A 16,969-nucleotide genomic window follows, 5' to 3' on the forward strand; every position below is an offset into this window, starting at 1 on the left:
GAAGCCGCGATATTGAAAGTAATTGCAAGGTGCGGAGCCGTAATTTCGTGCTAACGAGTGGTTATATCGAATGAGCGTGTTTTAATCTGCCGTTTTTTCCTCAGACAATCCGCGTCGATCTTCTTTTTCCTCTACGTCAGCGCGACGTGTCACGTTAGGGCTAATAGCTATTAGGTACACGATTTGCTGAAGTGCGCTGAGAAAAAAGTCGAAATATTAGCAAGCAAGTGTTACTTGCGATATTTTCTTCGATATTTACTGGTTACAGAAAAATTGATTGTGACGATGAAGTATATTATACATTTGTAAAATATAATTTATGTCAGTAAAATACAATTTATTTTTCTTATTAATTGGCTTGTTTGCTAGGAATGACATTTTATTTCATTATATTTAAATTTTTAAGTATCTTTTTGTCAGTGCACATAAAAAAATGATTATCAAATTAGCAATCATTCTCTTATATAAGCAAGAGTATAAAATTTTCTTAAAAGAATTTGATAATCTTAACAACATAACTTGCTTGCATAAAGAAACGAAATTCTTCAGGTAAAGAACAATTTTATATAAACAGGCATGCTATTTAAAATTATCAAATTCTTTCAAGAAGATTTTATGCTTTTGCTTATACGTGAGAATATAATTGTTGATTTGGTGCTAATATTTTTCGGTGTGTGTCTACACGGAAAGAACAATTTTATCGTAGCATCAAAAAATTTAGAAAATAATTTTATGTCGAATGATCAAAATAATTATGTAGGACGTCCAAGCATAATATTGCTGCCAACAGTTTTGACAGTCTAGCAACCAAGTAAAACATTTGATACAATTTTTTAAAGAAATAGTTTAACATATTTATTTTTAGATTTGCACTTAAGCAAAATTGTTCTTTCCGTGCAGAAATTTTTAGCTAGACACAGATCTGAAAACAATTTTGTTGGGTTCTATTAAAATATTTATGTAGAACACTAAAGCCGATGCTTTAGAATGTCAAAACTTTTCGCAACCTTGCTCATCATGCTTCAGCGTAGCTATTTAGTTCAAGAAAATTATTTTTAGGTTTGTATCTAGCTAAATTTTTAAACAGTTTTTACAGTTCGGCAAAATTTCTTTCCGTGATATTATTCTGGAATTAAAAATCATTACAAATTTAACTACAATATTAACTAGGTTGAAAATTCGTTTCTCGACTTCTCATATCGACTTTCAGTTCAACTTGACGTGAACTATATTTAGGCTAAAATCAGAAGTATTGCAGTATAATCGATACGCGCGCTTATTTGCTCGAAGTTGCTTGTACCCGCAACATATCTTGGAATGAGACTCGTCGTCGACGAGCGACGGTTAATGACGAGGATGCGGTAACCGAGTCAGCGGGGGTGGCGCGGCAACGGGAGACAGTGACAGAAATCGGGGAGCGGGGGATGAAGGGGTGCAGGGGGGTTCTGCGACGATGGGGCCCTGCGGTTTGTCGGTACGTTACTGCGGTACGCGGTGCGGTACCGAGCCGTCAAGTTCATATTGCCGGTTTCCTGTCATTAACGCGCCGCATCGGGCGCCAGCAACACCCCTTCTCATTCCCTCTCCCAGCTCTCTCTCTCTCTCTCTCTCTCTCTCTCTCTCTCTCTCTCTTCGGAGTGTTCTCGAAATATACGCCCCGTGCACACGTAGTACCTAACGTAGTTACCCGGTGACTCTGACGTGCGTAGTCTCGCGCTGACACGCGACGTTCGTTTTCACAGTTGGGCGGCGAGACGAGCGATGACATAAGTTTCGTTCACGCGATTCCTCGCGATTCACGTTCTTCCTCCTCGCGTTATATTCCCACGTGCCGGAAATCACGTCCTTTTTCTAAGAGCACGATGATGCACCAACGTAAAGATAACAAGTAAAATTTTACTCAGGTCAAATAAAAAGAAATTAATAAAAAAAAGAAAAATAAAGCTTTTCCGTGCGAGAACATTCGGAAAATTGTTTAAATGGGGCTCTAAACGTTGCCCGGAAAAGCGTTTGAATGAAAGAAATTATTGCCGATAAATTGAGAAAGAATGCAAGTAAAATAACTGTCTGGCAGATCGGACCGGGGATAATTGCTACCAATCTAACGCGAATTTCGCGCGAAAATTTCATTCATTTATCCGACGTTATATATCTATTTGTTAAGCGAGCCGGGGCTGAAACATCGTTACAACGTTTGCGCGCCGTCGAATATGCTCGCTGATGTATTCGCTGCGAAGTCGGCGTTTTGGGAAAAAAAAATCGAGATAGGAATGTTTTCGTCGATGCTGTCCATTGTACGAGCGAGCTGTCGTGTCGACCTTAAATCAAAATCACACGTTGAAAAATGAAACGTGGATAGGAGTTGATGACGTGCCCCGTGAATTATTTTTGACCTATGCGACTACGCGTGTGCACAAGTGGATCGGAGCAAATCGTGTTTATGGGACAATCCTTGAGCCAAGTGGTTTCTCTCCCTCTCGACTCTCCGTGGTCCAACCGGGGATTTCAAGACCCAGGCGATGTCAATTTTGCATTATTCTGCTTCAAATTCGGACACGTACAAAAAACAAGTGTAAACGCTTCGGGTTAAACAATGATGAAATCATATTCTCTAATGTTGTAAGAGTGTATTAGAATTTTTTTAGATTTTTTAAAGCACAAAAACGCTTAAAAAAAACCATTATTATAGACATCAGTGATCCAAGTGGATTAGGGAAGTAGAGAAAAAAAAAGTTGAATCATGGAGGGGTTAAGATCTCTCTGATGAAGTCGGAAGCCACCGGCGCGCTTAAAACACGTAAATTCTCACGTAGCGCGGTTTGCGCGAGAGATAAGCTCACCTGCACGCCTATCGCGTCCTAACGTTCCATTTTGCCTCGATAGAACGTCAGGTCGCGGATAGTCACGAGGAGCGGGAAAACAGGTGGCCCGTTTGAAACCTCGATAACTGGAACTTGTCACTTTGTCGACGTGACGACGGCTTCTGAATTCGCAATCATGCGCTCTCTCTCTCTCTCTCTCTCTCTCTTGTTCTCTCCGCCACTCTCTCGAGCTCTCGCGGCTAATCATCAGAATCTTCGGATTAGCACGTAGCTGAAGTGTCGGTCGAAGTACTGAATTCTAACCCAGCTTCCCGGATCTACGTTGGGGAATGGTGTAGAATTTGACGTTTCTGCAGGATTCACGTCGGGAAGCGGTTCCTTCGCTCGCGCGTGTCGTTACTTCAGTTTAATTATGTCGATGAACATCCCGGAAACCTTTCTAACGTTTTCAACTTTCTTTCTTTTAGCTTTCCCTCGATTCAAAGTTTTAGGAGGGTGTTAGTAACCGCGAGCTTTCTCTCATCAATTCGCAAGACACCGAACGCGAAATGCTCATAACGTCTCATCCAATTTTCGCTCTCACTCTTCGATCAGCCAATATCAGTGATGTGACCGATCGTTCGTTGCCGCAATGCGTTATGAATATCATCTCGCTTTGCAAGCGACAATTACGCGTCTCGTGCGTTTGCCAGTTTCCTTCAGTCTTTCGCATAGAATGCCGAACGTACGCGCGCATAACATCGAAACGACGGGAAAAAAAGGAAAGAAAAGAAAATCTGTCGTCTTCCCTGGATACCATTACGCAGCTTGCTATACGACAAAGAAGTTCGGCGCACGTAAATCCCTTTAAAGCAGCCCGCGCGCGCGTCTGTACGTGGCAGCATCGCGCGAAAGAAGGGTGCGTCAGCCCTGTCGCAAACTCCATCTTCTCCGCCTTTTGTCTTTATGCCAGCTCCCCATTTTCCTCTCTCTCTGTCTCTCTCTCTTTTTCTTTCTCATTTTCGCGTCCGCGCCTTCCGCCTTCGTTCTCCAACGTCCCGTTCCTCCCGGAATGGAGAAATTATAATATAATTGAATCCATACCGTTATGAGAGTTTGCCAAACCGTTTGGAGCTAATCGCTCGCTAATTGATTGTATAATTGTTGAGTGGCGATGACGTCGGGTCGATTTAATTTTCTTTCGCCACACTTTTCCGTCGTGTCGCTCTGTCGCTCGGACCGAACCGTCGGTTTAACGTAGGAACGGTGTAATTGCGACGCGCCTTTCATGTAACTACTCGGAACGGAGTCTGTAAGAGGATTACATTTGTTGGAGTTTGACGGCAGCAGGGTTGGAATGCCGGATGGACATTTATGTAGAACGACTCTCGTTGGAATTTCAGTGACCCGCGCGACACAACCATTTCGACTATCCGCTCGCTGTGATGAATTACTATTGTGCGCATTTCGATTCTGTCATGCCGACGCGCCATTGCGCCGTGTCTGCCGACAGGAATAGTAACCACTTTATTGCAGGGATTGAGTTGTTCCTTTGTAGTCGATCGCATTCCTCGAGAATCTCCATTTCCTGCGTGCCATCGCGATTTTTCCGCGAGTCCGTGATTAGCGGGGGCATGTTCTTCTTATATAAAGATATTTCTTTGACTGCACAAGTTTGCAAGACTGCACAGGAGACAGTTGCCAATGTATACTATTTAAGCTATTTTTTATCATACTTTGCATTAAGTATATTGATTTACAGGCAAATGAATGTTGGAAGTTGTAGATTAATATTTGAGATACTTATTATTACGATATTTGACTTTTTATCCGTAACAGATTAATTTATTATAAATTTTTCTGCAACATGCTGCAAAAAATACGTCGCCTGTTTTTGATTGTAGTTATAAATCTGAATCGTTTTAAAAGTATCGAATTTATGAATTAAAATAATTGAAAATGCAAGGAATCATTAATTAATAACTTATTGAAAAGGCGGATCGAATATTTAATAATAAATAAATACGAGAATAATAATGAAAAAGTAAAGACGTCGAAATAAAACTGGCTTGAATGTATTTTTGCCACTGACAGTTTTTATTCGTATCAACTATTATCTCTTATCCATGTTAATATTATTTACTGTAATAATTTGAGGTACGATGGTTCAGACAACTTGATGGATTTTATAAAAATATATCGAATGAATCTTTATAATAATTACAAATATGGACGTACAATAAATGTAAAATTTTATGCAATAAATCTTTTATGAAAGCATAAAAGTTTAGTGTAAAATTATATGATTATATTATTATCAACTTCAATTAATCGAAAATTAACATCAGCTGCTTTTTCAAAGTGTTGTTAGTACGTACAAAACAAGATATAATTTGTTAAATTCTTGTTTATATTATTCAATTTTCATTTATTTCATATGTTTGTCATTAAATATTAAGTAAAAATATAAAATATTGATGACACTTTTGATTTAGAGGACCGGTACGCATTCAGCAACTCTCCTCTGTTACTACGAAAGTAACGAACGCTTCTAAATCTCATACATACATGAAAAGAACAATTTTGTCAAAGTGTCTAAAAATTTAGCTAGATACATATTGAAAATAATTTTGTAAAATGCTTAAATTGGTTGTTGAAATGTCAAAACTTTTTGCAGCTTGCTTTCATTATGCTTGAACATTTTACATAATAATCTCGATGGTTTAACAAAATTATTTTCAGATCTGAAGCTAATTTTCTTGAGAAACTTAAGCAAAACCGTTCTTTCCACGTACGGTCGTTCGGAATTTTAAAGCACAGGTTTCCGAAATGTACTACATTTATGCTTTTCTCTTTTTCTATTTTTGAATCGCGATTAACTTAACGAGCGAATCTTCGATATCAGCGCGATTTGCTTATTTTAAGCGACGCGTGTTACAAATTTTTGCTTAAAAATAGTAACCTGACGTGGCAACGAAGGCACCTGTGCGCGGCTAATCTATCGTAGTGTAAATGCTACCTTGAGATAATATGCCGGCGATAATTTCCATGCAAGTAACTATAAAGCATAGACCATAACTATGTAGCGCGTAGGTATAGTTCGTGTAAGCGATAAAGCTGAAATCTACGCTCGCATCTGACGTAGTACATGCAACGTGGTAAATATTATTTCTCCGCCGTCCCGCGCGGCGAACAACAACGAATCCATTTTCTGCAACGTGGATAAAATTCGCGCGCGATATCATTTCCGATCGTTTCTTTCCTCGTACTCCACGCGAGAGGAGATGCATCTCCTTTTATTTTCGCGTGATTGCTCGCATCTCAAAAACGTTTGCCGACGAACTACGTCGGAGTGCGTTCGAGAAACGAATAAATTTATTTGGAGGTGAGAGAGAGAAAGAGACAGAAAGCTCGCCCTATGAAAGGGAGTTTTGTCATCGTTGCGAAAGGGAATAAAGAAAGGGAAGTCTGAAAGGTCATATGAAATTACGACCCGCGAAATCTTTTACGTGGAAACAGCAGCAGCGGCGGCGGGGGCGGGGGCCCCGAAATTAAATTTCCTTATTTAAAAATAAGAACGTGCGGCGCGCTGTGCAAGCATAATATTAAGAGATCCTGTGACACGCGGAGCATGTGACGGAAAGTCGCGGAGATATGAGGTGGGACATGTGATCCGACGACCATTTTCTCTGCCGTCAAAGTTACGGTTCTCTCTCTATTATTACAGCTACCCAGTTTTTCCTTTCTTTTTATCGGATTCACGTACATACGTGTACACGTACGCGCGCGCCATTCGCGCTGTACGTGCGGATCGCCGATGCGCACGGGACGTCTCGTGAAATTGGCGTCTCGTGGATTAAAAAGCAAAAGGTGAATCCCGAGGCCGAGCCACGAGCCAGCCAGCCGTCCACCTTCTGTTTTCCGCTCAAGCTTTACACGCTTTCGTTCGCTTTTCGCGCTCTCCTCTCTCATCAGCGAGATGCTCTTCCCCCTTCCCCCTCCCCCCTCCCCACTCTCTCTCTCTTTTTCTTTCACTCGTCGGTCCAGTGTCGCGGCGAAAGCTATTTCTGGAGATTCTTGGGCGGATTATTGCGGCGGCGCGAGGCGAGAGCGGCGAAGTAGACTCCTTAAGTCTCTACTTAATGCTCGAGTTGCCGGAATTGTTTAATTATTTCGCGCCGCGGTGCTCACGGCCTTCCGAAGCGTTTTTCGTGCACGGCAAAGTTCGCGAGAATTATTGTCGGCACCGAAGTTGCGTACCTCGGCCGCGCTTGTTTCAATAATAATTACAGTAATCGCGCGGGGGATGCGGTAAGTTGCCGTAAGTTTCGCACGCGTCGCGCGGAAAGAAAGAGGACACATCCTCGGAAATTATAACTAATTTATTCGTATCTATGAATATATTATGTAATATTTCCAAGGTCTCTCTCTCTCTCTCTCTTTTGAAATCGGTTGTAAATTTAGCCTGTGCTCGGCTGTTTTTAGAAAGCCGGGCTAACATTATCGATACCGTTCGTTCTCTTTAGCCGTCTCCATTACGTCGCAAGTACGGCAATGAAGAGTTCTAAAGAAGCGCTCGCGCGAGAACGCTCACAGACAAAGCTGCCGATACATCCGACTGACTCTCAAGAGTTAACGTATCGTTTCCACGAGACTGCCTCGCTGAGGAGAACATACTTTTCGCGTCGTCTGAAATTCCTCTCTTCACAATGGCAGGATATATATCTTCCCTTCGACGAATCTCGCGCGTCTCCACGGTGACGGGGCGGCATGGAGCGTCCAGCATCCTCGCAACGCTCGCTTTTCTCCCTCCCTCCCTCCCTCCCTCCCTCCCTCTCGCCGATGAGGTTTCCATGGCGCTCGGCTGCGGCCCCGCTTCGATCCTATCGCGCGTCATCTTATCCGTGAATATCTGCAGAAGGAATATGTAAATAAGCCGACTGAGATATTCATGCTGCTCCTGTTGCATCCCCCGTTCTCCCCGTCTTCCGATTGTCGTCATCCGCTTCGCGGATAAGTATGTTTGTGCGACGCACATGTGACGAGACGCGCACGAAAGCGCGCTCGCTCATAAAGCGTCCGGAATTTCCGCGGCGAATCTCAACTCGCGAGAGTTTCGTGCCTTCTGGGGAAGATTTCAGAATAGATATGTTATAAATGCCATTATATAATACGGATTTTACGTCAGGCATCGTTGCCAAACAGGACTTTGTAATTTCCGCTGTTAAGCACTCGGGCGATTTGGGATGTAAATTGAGTGTGCAGTAAATCTGCCTAGCACTTACGGTTTCGCACGCGATCGATCGAGAGAAACTTCAGGCGATCGCGGCGCCCGGCCAAATAACTCGCAGCCCCCCGTCGAAAGAAGGAAATATAGCTTCCTCGGTTTACAACCGGATAAATCTTCCGACACGCCGACGTGTCGTGAAAAGCTTATCTCTTATTATTTTCTAAGGTTCAAGCACCGCCAGGACGCGATCGTTACCCGGCGAGCGCCGCTGGAAAATGCCTTTATTTCTTTTCCGCGGAAGTCCCGTGGAGTCGCGGGAAACGTGGGAGAAATCCTTTCGATCTTGGGGAGACACGAGTCTCTCCGCCAGGTTGTTTTCTTTGTTACCTTCCTCTCGTTTCTTTCCCTTCTGTTTTTCCCTTCTCGCTCGCCACCACCGTACACCACCGTAGGTTTTACTCGTCATGAAATCGGGCGGCCAAATAAAGCAAACTGTCGTACCTTTCTCGCCGGATGACGCCGACGACGCGAAAACGAGGGCGTCGCGGCGCCGCTAAGGGCTTTCGCGTGTTTCTCGGCTGTCACATTATCGTGACAGTCCACGGGAACGCGTTGTTGCTACAGATGTCGGAGCTCGTGGGCATCCTCCGCTCCTGCAGGCAGCAGCCGTTCATCCAGCTCGTCCAAGTCCCCCGTTTATCTCGCGATCGTCGTCACCGTCGAACGAAAGATACGCTACGTCTAATGACGGATATTACGCCGCGCTAGAAATCGATTCTGACAAACGATGCATTTTTGAGGCGAAGCTCGCAGGGCTTTGACGTCGCGCGGAAAGAATCTAGATGAAATAATTAATTTTTTATTTTCACGCAATTGGAACTCGAAAAGGTATATAATCACTTAAAATATAAGCTCGATGATTCAGCTATGACTCTATAAGACTCATCAATAATCAATTGTGTTTTCACATATTGGTCTATATTTTCTTATTACAAAAGTGTTTAGTATTTGTGATTATAATTGCAGGGTAAAATAATTACCTATGGTCAGGAGCGCTCCATTTTTACAGCTATAATTTTAATGATAATAATCTATATTTTTACCAACTATGAGAAAATTTTATCATTAATTATGATAATTTAAAATTTTACTATAATAGAATTAAATTGATGACAAGAATAAAATAAACATTTCTATGTAATAAATACAATCATAATTATAATAAATACAATCATTTCTTTATTCGCTTTGTATTTACGTAGTAATAATAATTATAATAAAAATTATAACTTGCACGGTTATAACAATTATAAATGTACAGTCGTGGTCATAATTGGTTTTTACTTGTGGATCCAACCAATTACGTTCGCTGCTCGATGAGCAAATCTACATTCCAAAAACCATCGAAGAAAAAGTGTCGCAACTCTGATGACCACGACTGTACAGGGTGTTCCAGAATTAGCATAGGTTTTTTTATGAGCAAATTCTTTGAAATATTCCAAATTGAAAATCTTAACACAAAAATGTCGAGGCTATAATACTTGTCGAATTATAAATTATTAAAGTTATCCAATTGTATGCGCCCTCTTAAAAATAATTAATTTTTACCTGGGACAAAATTCACGACGAATTCTTTAAAGAGCATAGTTTGCATTTCACGTACACGAACTTGTTTACTTTAACTGCAAAATGAAATATTTTATATTTTTAATTAATTATCGTTATTACTACAGCCATGCGAGATGCGCACATAAATCGCAATTACATAGAAAAAGATTAGTAGCAAATCAACAATTCATCGTTTCGCATATAAGCAAGAATTAAAATCTTCTTGGAAGAATTTGATAATCTTAATCAGACATAAATTTGCTTACATAAAAAAACAAAATTTTTTTATGTTAACAAATCATATCTGTTTAAGATTATAAAGTTTTCCAAGATTTTATATTCTTGCTTATATACCATGAAACTATAAATTGTTGATTTGATACTAATCGTAAGTTTTTTTTCTATTCCCGTAGGAATCATTTAGACTAAATCGAAGAAAAATTGGACTTTGACAGCCACAGATGCACTTTCACGGATAATGTTTCGCGTGTCTGTATACCCTACGTCTCTGTGGAGGGCTCGTTTGGAAGGATGCCTGTCGTAGGCCGTGATTACAGACTCGGTTGCCCCATGGCGGTCAGCCGCCATTGTGTATCGCTTCGAAAGCTCGATGGACATGCACCCGGGGTAGCATATACCGATGTATAATGCAATAATGTAATAACGCGTCCTGACCTTCGCATAGGCTTACGAAGTTCGGATATTGGTTACCGTGTTTAGGACGTGGCGCTGCCATTATTCACGTTGCTCCGTTTAAGCCTTTTCCTCATAGGCACTTTGCGTTATTATGCGACAGAAATATCTCGAGTCCATTAATGAAACATGGTGCTAAATCAGAAGTAGACGTTAAAGAAGTCGACTTGGTACAGAGACGAGCGAGATTTTGCAATTATATGTCTGAAGAGTTTTTCATCTTGAGATAAGTTACTGAAGTGCGGAAGTATCTTTTCTGCTGTGTTCTTCTAATCTCCAGTGATTAATTATAATCGAAAATTTGGGCAATTATTTTCAATTGTATTTATTGGATCTTTTTAGCATGATAAGTTATCATCTTCCTTTCGCTTGTAATGATACTTTACGCGATATTTCGACTGCAGTTTATAGAGATTCGCTTTGAAAGTAAAATTCGGAGCATAGGAGCCATAAATCTTTTTATGGCATATATTGTGTGCGAGTCGAGAAGAATTTTCTCCGTGTCACCGCCCTCTTTCGATCTGCACAACCGACGTCGTTTTCCACGAAAATCAGAAAAAGGTTACTTATGCTATTCTTAACCCGGAGTGCACTTTCAGCAGCAAGAGTAGAGTGAGAGAGCCGCAATTCCGAAACACTAAAAGGGATATATTATATATAAAAGGGAATAAGAGGTCGCGGATTACTACTTTGACACGCGTAACTCTCACTCCCTTTGATTTGGAATTATTTCTCTTGCCGCGTTCTCTCGTGTTTTTCTATTTTTTTATCTTTCTACCAACTTCTGCCTGTAACCTTCCATCACATTTTTAATATACTGACTTGCTACGTAAGGCATGTCAGGAGGAACTTAGATGAGCTAGAACATACCCTTTTGTGATTCTTACTTTTATATGTAAGAAATCCATAAAATATTGTATTTAAAATGCAGGGACGCGCGTATCCCCGAGACAATTTTGGGGGAATTTCGAGGAATGTTAAATATAAAACTTGCAAATCGCGAAAATATTTAAATTCTCAAAAATCGGCGAGGTAGAAGGACGTTTATTAACTGACGCGTGTTAGACCTTTAAGAGCACTGTGCGGCTTTATTTACTTTCTTTGATTCTACGTTATAAATAAGGCTATTAAAAAGGGCAGAATATAATAATATAGTTAACCATTTTGTTGTCGAGTAATACATTTGGGCGCAAGAAAGCTTTTTTCGAACACAAGTTGATTTGTGTAAAAAAATATTTTGTAGGGATGCAAAGTTTATGTTTAAGATCTGGTCGTGTAGAAATGTCGAAATTTCCGGATCTTACCTGTAAACATCTTTGTAGACTTAACATTGCACTTTTTTTTTTTTTTTTTTTTTTTAAATCTGTATTTCCGTATGCGCATTATGCACATATCCCCCTTTCTGCGAAACTTTTATTCTCTCCGCCGTCTGTTTCTGCCAACCTGAGTTGAAATTGATTGTCCGATATCTCCTGTAAATCCCGTCCGCATTTTTTTTTTACTGAGATCTCGCTTCGACAATAATTCGAGCAGCTTAAATCCGGCCAGGAGAAAGAGGACGTCTTCGTGAATCTTTTTCCACCCACGCCGGTGAAATTGTTTCCATCGTGCGCGGAAAATCTACAACGCGACGACGAAGTAAAAAGCTCACGCGTATGCAAATTTGTCGAGATGTTTTTATCTTAGTGTTTCCATCTCGCATAAACTTTACTCTTTTCTGTATTTTTGTGCTTCTAAGTATTCTCGCGTTCAGCTTTTTCCTCCTCTTTCCGACGACAATCCGTCGCATATACAATTGTACAATGCCAATTTTATTGTTGACGTACGATTCATGCAACAATACATTATTATTTTTACTTAGTTATTGCAGTTCTCGTCTTATTGATATCATTTCAACAATATAAAAAGGACTCGGCAAAAATAATAATAATAACAATACAAGGATCTGCATGAATCGACGTCGTAATTCTTTCTGTGCTATCAATTCATTGCACGTGCAACCGCAGTCTTGCATCTCGCGGCGCGATCTCGAGGCCAGTCTTCGTTGCAGCGTGGAATTTTTACGCAGTGCGAACAAGCACAAATTCGCAATTCACACTCCCCCGTTTCACGCGCACGATCGCCATGGATTTATTTTTTGTCGTAAAAAAAGGAAAAAAAAAATAGCACCGCGCCGCCGTAATCAACGACCATGAAACAGCTGTACAACAGATCCTTGTCGCATCCGGCCGGAAGCGAACGGCGAGGCCGAAACAAGGGCGTCGACCGACGTCGTTCGTGCGGGCTGTATCGTGCATACATTACGTCAACTTTATCGCTTAGATATACGCCGTATCAGTTTGACTGTGGTTCCAAATATACATTCCCCGGACTGCCAATTACAGTTTTACGTGGAACGCGCGACGGCTCAAGGCGTTTTCACGCGCCTGCAGTTCTTCAGACGCTCGCGAACATCAGTTTCCATTATTATTATTTTTCTGGTAAAATTCCTTCGACTTTGCAATTTCGTTCCAGTCTCGTCGCGAATCTCTTTCCAGTTTTCGAAGTGCAGCTGCGTTTCGAGCGCGATACGCCGAAGTTCCCGCGCCTCCTCCGTCGCACTGCCCCAGAAGTCGGAACTTCAGACGATGGATACTTAGGTGTGCCTTGACCTCAACCTTGAAGCCGCGGAATGCACGAGAGTGGTTCGCCAAACCGCACATTCCCGCTTTATGCAGTACGCGCGGCCTCGTGCACTTGGTCATTGCACTCTTCTCGTCTTTCTTTCGCCCCCCTTTCTGCCCACCGTCTTCGTCCCTCGGTCGGAGATCCGCGCGCTTTATCCTTGTCACGCGTTGTCGCATTTAGCTCCTCTTGCATTATATTCTCGAGCTATCTTCTTGATCAATGGACGCAGTCATTTCCGCTTTTAGAGGGAGAGCTTTTAAATTAATTGCCCAAATCAAAGATTCGCTCTGAGATAAGCGTATTTATTCGGACTTTTTACATCCACAGTCGGATGACGTGATTTCTTCGCGAGTATAATAGATTTTTTTTTTTGTTTTTTACTGAAAGGTGAGATAAAAATATTGCGATGCGAAATGAAGAAGCTACGGGATATTATTTTAGCAATACGCGCGCGAAGCAATTAATGTCTCCGATGGAAAGGTTTTTCTTGGCAATACGAGATAGTTCGCGACGACGCACTTAATCGAGGTGTAGTTTTCACCATTGACGAGAGAGAAGTGCATTCTCAGCTGGCTCGCCATTCATTTTTTTTTTTTTTTTTTTATGTAAGAAATACGACGAAGAGATCCGACAAAAGAAACCGGCTGTCCTTGTTCTTTCCATACTTAGCTCTCAGGCGTTCTCCCGACGAGTGATTTTGCGACTCGCACAGATTTATTGTATATTTTCTCTACGCGTAAATCACGCAATTCGAAAAGACACAAAAAATGCACGAGGCACGAGAATATAAAAAAAAAAAATTGCGTTGGTTTTGCATCATCGGTAAACGGGCAAATGATTGATTTACGCGACAAAATAAATTTACGGCATCACTTTTGGAGTTTCAGTGAACCGATACACTCCGATAAATCACGAATCGCGATTTACGTTTATTATAAAAACTCACATCATGTAAAAATCTGGGTTATCTCGTTGCACCGTCATGCGCATTTTCGCAAAACGTTTGAAAAAAAAATCGTTTAAATTGGCAGAATGCTTTTTATCCCTTTCTTTGATTCTATTAAAAAGCGACAAACGTATCGAATTCAGTTGATTTTAAAATTATCGCGCATCTCTAGTTTATCTTTATGCTTGTCGCGCGAATAAAGAGTTTTTTTTTAAGAGGAATTATTAAATTAACGTAATTTTGTAAAGAACGATGCTTACGAATTGCGTCGTAGCGACGGTAGCGTTCGACAGTAATTTGCGCGTAATTTAATGGCGTTTCTCGAACCAAGCGTCATAATTAGATTTCGGATGCACGTGTCACCGGTGACAAACGCCGTGCAGAGTACGGCGCGTGTGACGTAGTAAAACAATTTCATAGTAATTCGAAGTTACCAAATGGACGGTGCCCCCGTGATTCCCCATCTCTCCGTATCTACGAATTCAACAGGTTGCAGCTGGTGGCTGGAGGAGCGCCTGCTCCTCATTCTTCTTTTGCTCGCCCTTGCCTTCATTCCTTCCTTCCTTCCTTCCTTCCTGCCTGCCTGTCTGCCTGCTTGCCTTCCATCGTTCCTTTCAATTAAGTGGCCTGCGACGCGTACTCTTCTATAACTTCTTTCAGCCGCGAGCGACACGCTCTGATCGCACGTTAATTGCGCGCGTTAATACGAGCCACGCTCGTATTTCGCGGAACGATCGCAAGCACGTGACCGCTCGCGCCTGCAAAAAGTCATAAACAAGCCCGTGATGCGCTGAACAACGTCCGTTCGTCGAATGTTACGTACCAGTTCATTTACTGGTAAATTTACCTGACCGAAGGTACTTAACGATCTCTCTCTATGAGAGGAATCAAGCTCATCGCAGTTCTCGGCGAGTTTCTTGCGCACGACTCGCGGTCGCGGAACCGGCCGGAAGGATAATGCAAGGTGGCGGCGGGAGAGTATATCGAATGAAAGAAATTGGACTGCACTTCCTGCCGACTTGCAGCAGACCGTGATGGTCGGACCTAAGTCGGCGGGCGCGGTGCGTCGCTCGTGGCCGTTCATCACGCCTTTATCTACTTGCCCCTTTCAAGTCCGCATCGTTCGCGTAATTACCGGCAAGATTTATTGAACGTAGAGCTACCTCTCAACTTCAATAACTTGAAAAACAATTTAGGAAGAAATACTCGAGATACACTTGTAATACCGGCCACACAAGACGCTAACTGTTATCTTGACGTAACCGTTTCTTTCTTCTTGCAGGTAAGAATTCCAGACCTTTCGAATTTTCGTCCGTTCCCCACAGCACCATTTCCGGTGGTAAGTTCAACTCACATCATATACACACTCATGCGCAATTCAATGAAACGTTACCATTTCTAAGTATCGTATTGTATACACGTTACGCAAATGTAATATTTTTGCGTATTAAAAAAAAAGTAATGTTTCTTATTAGATAAGGTTTATATTCCGTTTGTCACAATTGTGGAAAATAATCCGTGAATTCCTTAAAATCTCTGCCGATTAACGATGGCACTGGCGGTCGGCGTTACAACCACGCGCCCGGAAAGTTCCTAAGGCTCGTTCGAGAGACTTCCAGGAATGTTATCGAGTATGCAAATTTTATCGCGCCTCTCGTGCGACGACGAAACAAATGTCGCGCCATTACGTGCTTCCGTTCAGCTACGTGACCATTTTATTGCTGTGCCACGGCGTTTATTTTATTGTTCTTTCGCGCGGATCTCGCGCCGACTGTGCCGAACGTGTACTCGCGCGCCATCAGGGTGAAACAAATAGATCGGTCGGACTTCCGAATAAGTAGTGCTTCTGCAATCGTAAAAGTGCGAAGGAATAGTTGACGCCGAAGGTATTCGCCGACACGCGCGATAACTGTAATCTTTTATCGCTCTTATTTCCATTTCAATATTTATTGGCCGGGACAGAGCGCGGCTCATTCTCGTCTGTAAATTTCATGTAACGCTAACGAATAGCGGAATATCACGTTTATTAATCGCGATGTTAACTGTCCGCGGTCCAATCGGGAATTTAAAGACGAATTTTCAATTTTGAAATTGTTCTGCCTCAAATTCAGACACGCGCAAAAAAAAACGTAAGAAAACATTTCGGGTTAAACTATTATGAAATCGTGTTTTGGATTATTGATGGAAGAGGGTACCGGAATTTTTTCCGATTTTTTAGAGCGCAAAAACCCTTTCAAAAACATTACCGATGACCCAGTTGGATCGGGAAAGCAGGGAAAAAGAGACATTGAACTGCGGAAGGTTAAATCTGTAATTAAACTTTCGCTCTCTATCGAGATCGACATTAATGCACTAGCGCGGTGCTTGGCACGTTAATATTTTTACGGCGACGGCTGAAACATTTCGTACGTCTTGTGGAAAGATGCCAAGGTGCATGGCTGGTTAAGGAGAACAAGTGGACCGCGCGAGAGAAGACGTGATGGATAATTGCTCACGGGCCGCGGCAACGATCTACGGATCGTGGGTCGTCGTTGCAATTTAAACGGATTTATGGTACTCCCGGTACCTTTAACTCAGCCGCTCCCTCGGGCATCGAATTTTCGTAGTCACTTGCTTGTGCACGTGTTCGCGCGCGCTTGTGTGTGTGCGTGTATGTGTGTGTGTGTGTGTGTGTGTGTGTGTGTGTGTGTGTGTGTGTGTGTGTGTGTGTGTGTGTGTGTGTGTGTGTGTGTGTGTGTGCCGCCACTGCGCTAGACGCTCACACGAACTTTTCTGTCATGGTCGATCGTGTAGCTTCACGCTTTGGTAGAACCGAGGAGGCCTCCGCCGGGCTCCGCGAGAGAAAGAAAGAGAGAGAGAGAGAAACTCGGAGAAATTTCGGGTCGTTTATCACGATTCACGGGGGTGCTCTACCATTTTCGATATTTATACCGTAGGCAGGCTGCTGCACGAGAATTCGAACTGCATTCGTACGGGCCGCGAGAAGTGTTTTATCTTCCCAGAAGAGTGATACCGCGCCGTAAG

General features: G+C 42.2%; 1 protein-coding gene across 19 annotated transcripts in view; it reads left to right on the forward strand.

The window, feature by feature from the left end:
* LOC105207684 (polypyrimidine tract-binding protein 1) overlaps nucleotides 1–16,969 on the forward strand; it is a 478,610-nt gene that overhangs the window by 265,993 nt on the left and 195,648 nt on the right. For 12 of the 19 annotated variants that reach the window (XM_039457815.1, XM_039457822.1, XM_039457820.1 and 9 more), the window contains one exon: nucleotides 15,228–15,284. The exons of the other annotated variants lie outside the window; for them this stretch is intronic. In XM_039457815.1, coding sequence (XP_039313749.1) covers nucleotides 15,228–15,284 — 57 coding nt within the window. The remainder of the gene's footprint in view (nucleotides 1–15,227; nucleotides 15,285–16,969) is intronic. 19 annotated transcript variants of the gene reach the window in all.

This window comes from Solenopsis invicta, chromosome 15 (genome assembly GCF_016802725.1).
Source record: "Solenopsis invicta isolate M01_SB chromosome 15, UNIL_Sinv_3.0, whole genome shotgun sequence".
In the NCBI taxonomy this organism is placed as follows: domain Eukaryota; kingdom Metazoa; phylum Arthropoda; class Insecta; order Hymenoptera; family Formicidae; genus Solenopsis; species Solenopsis invicta.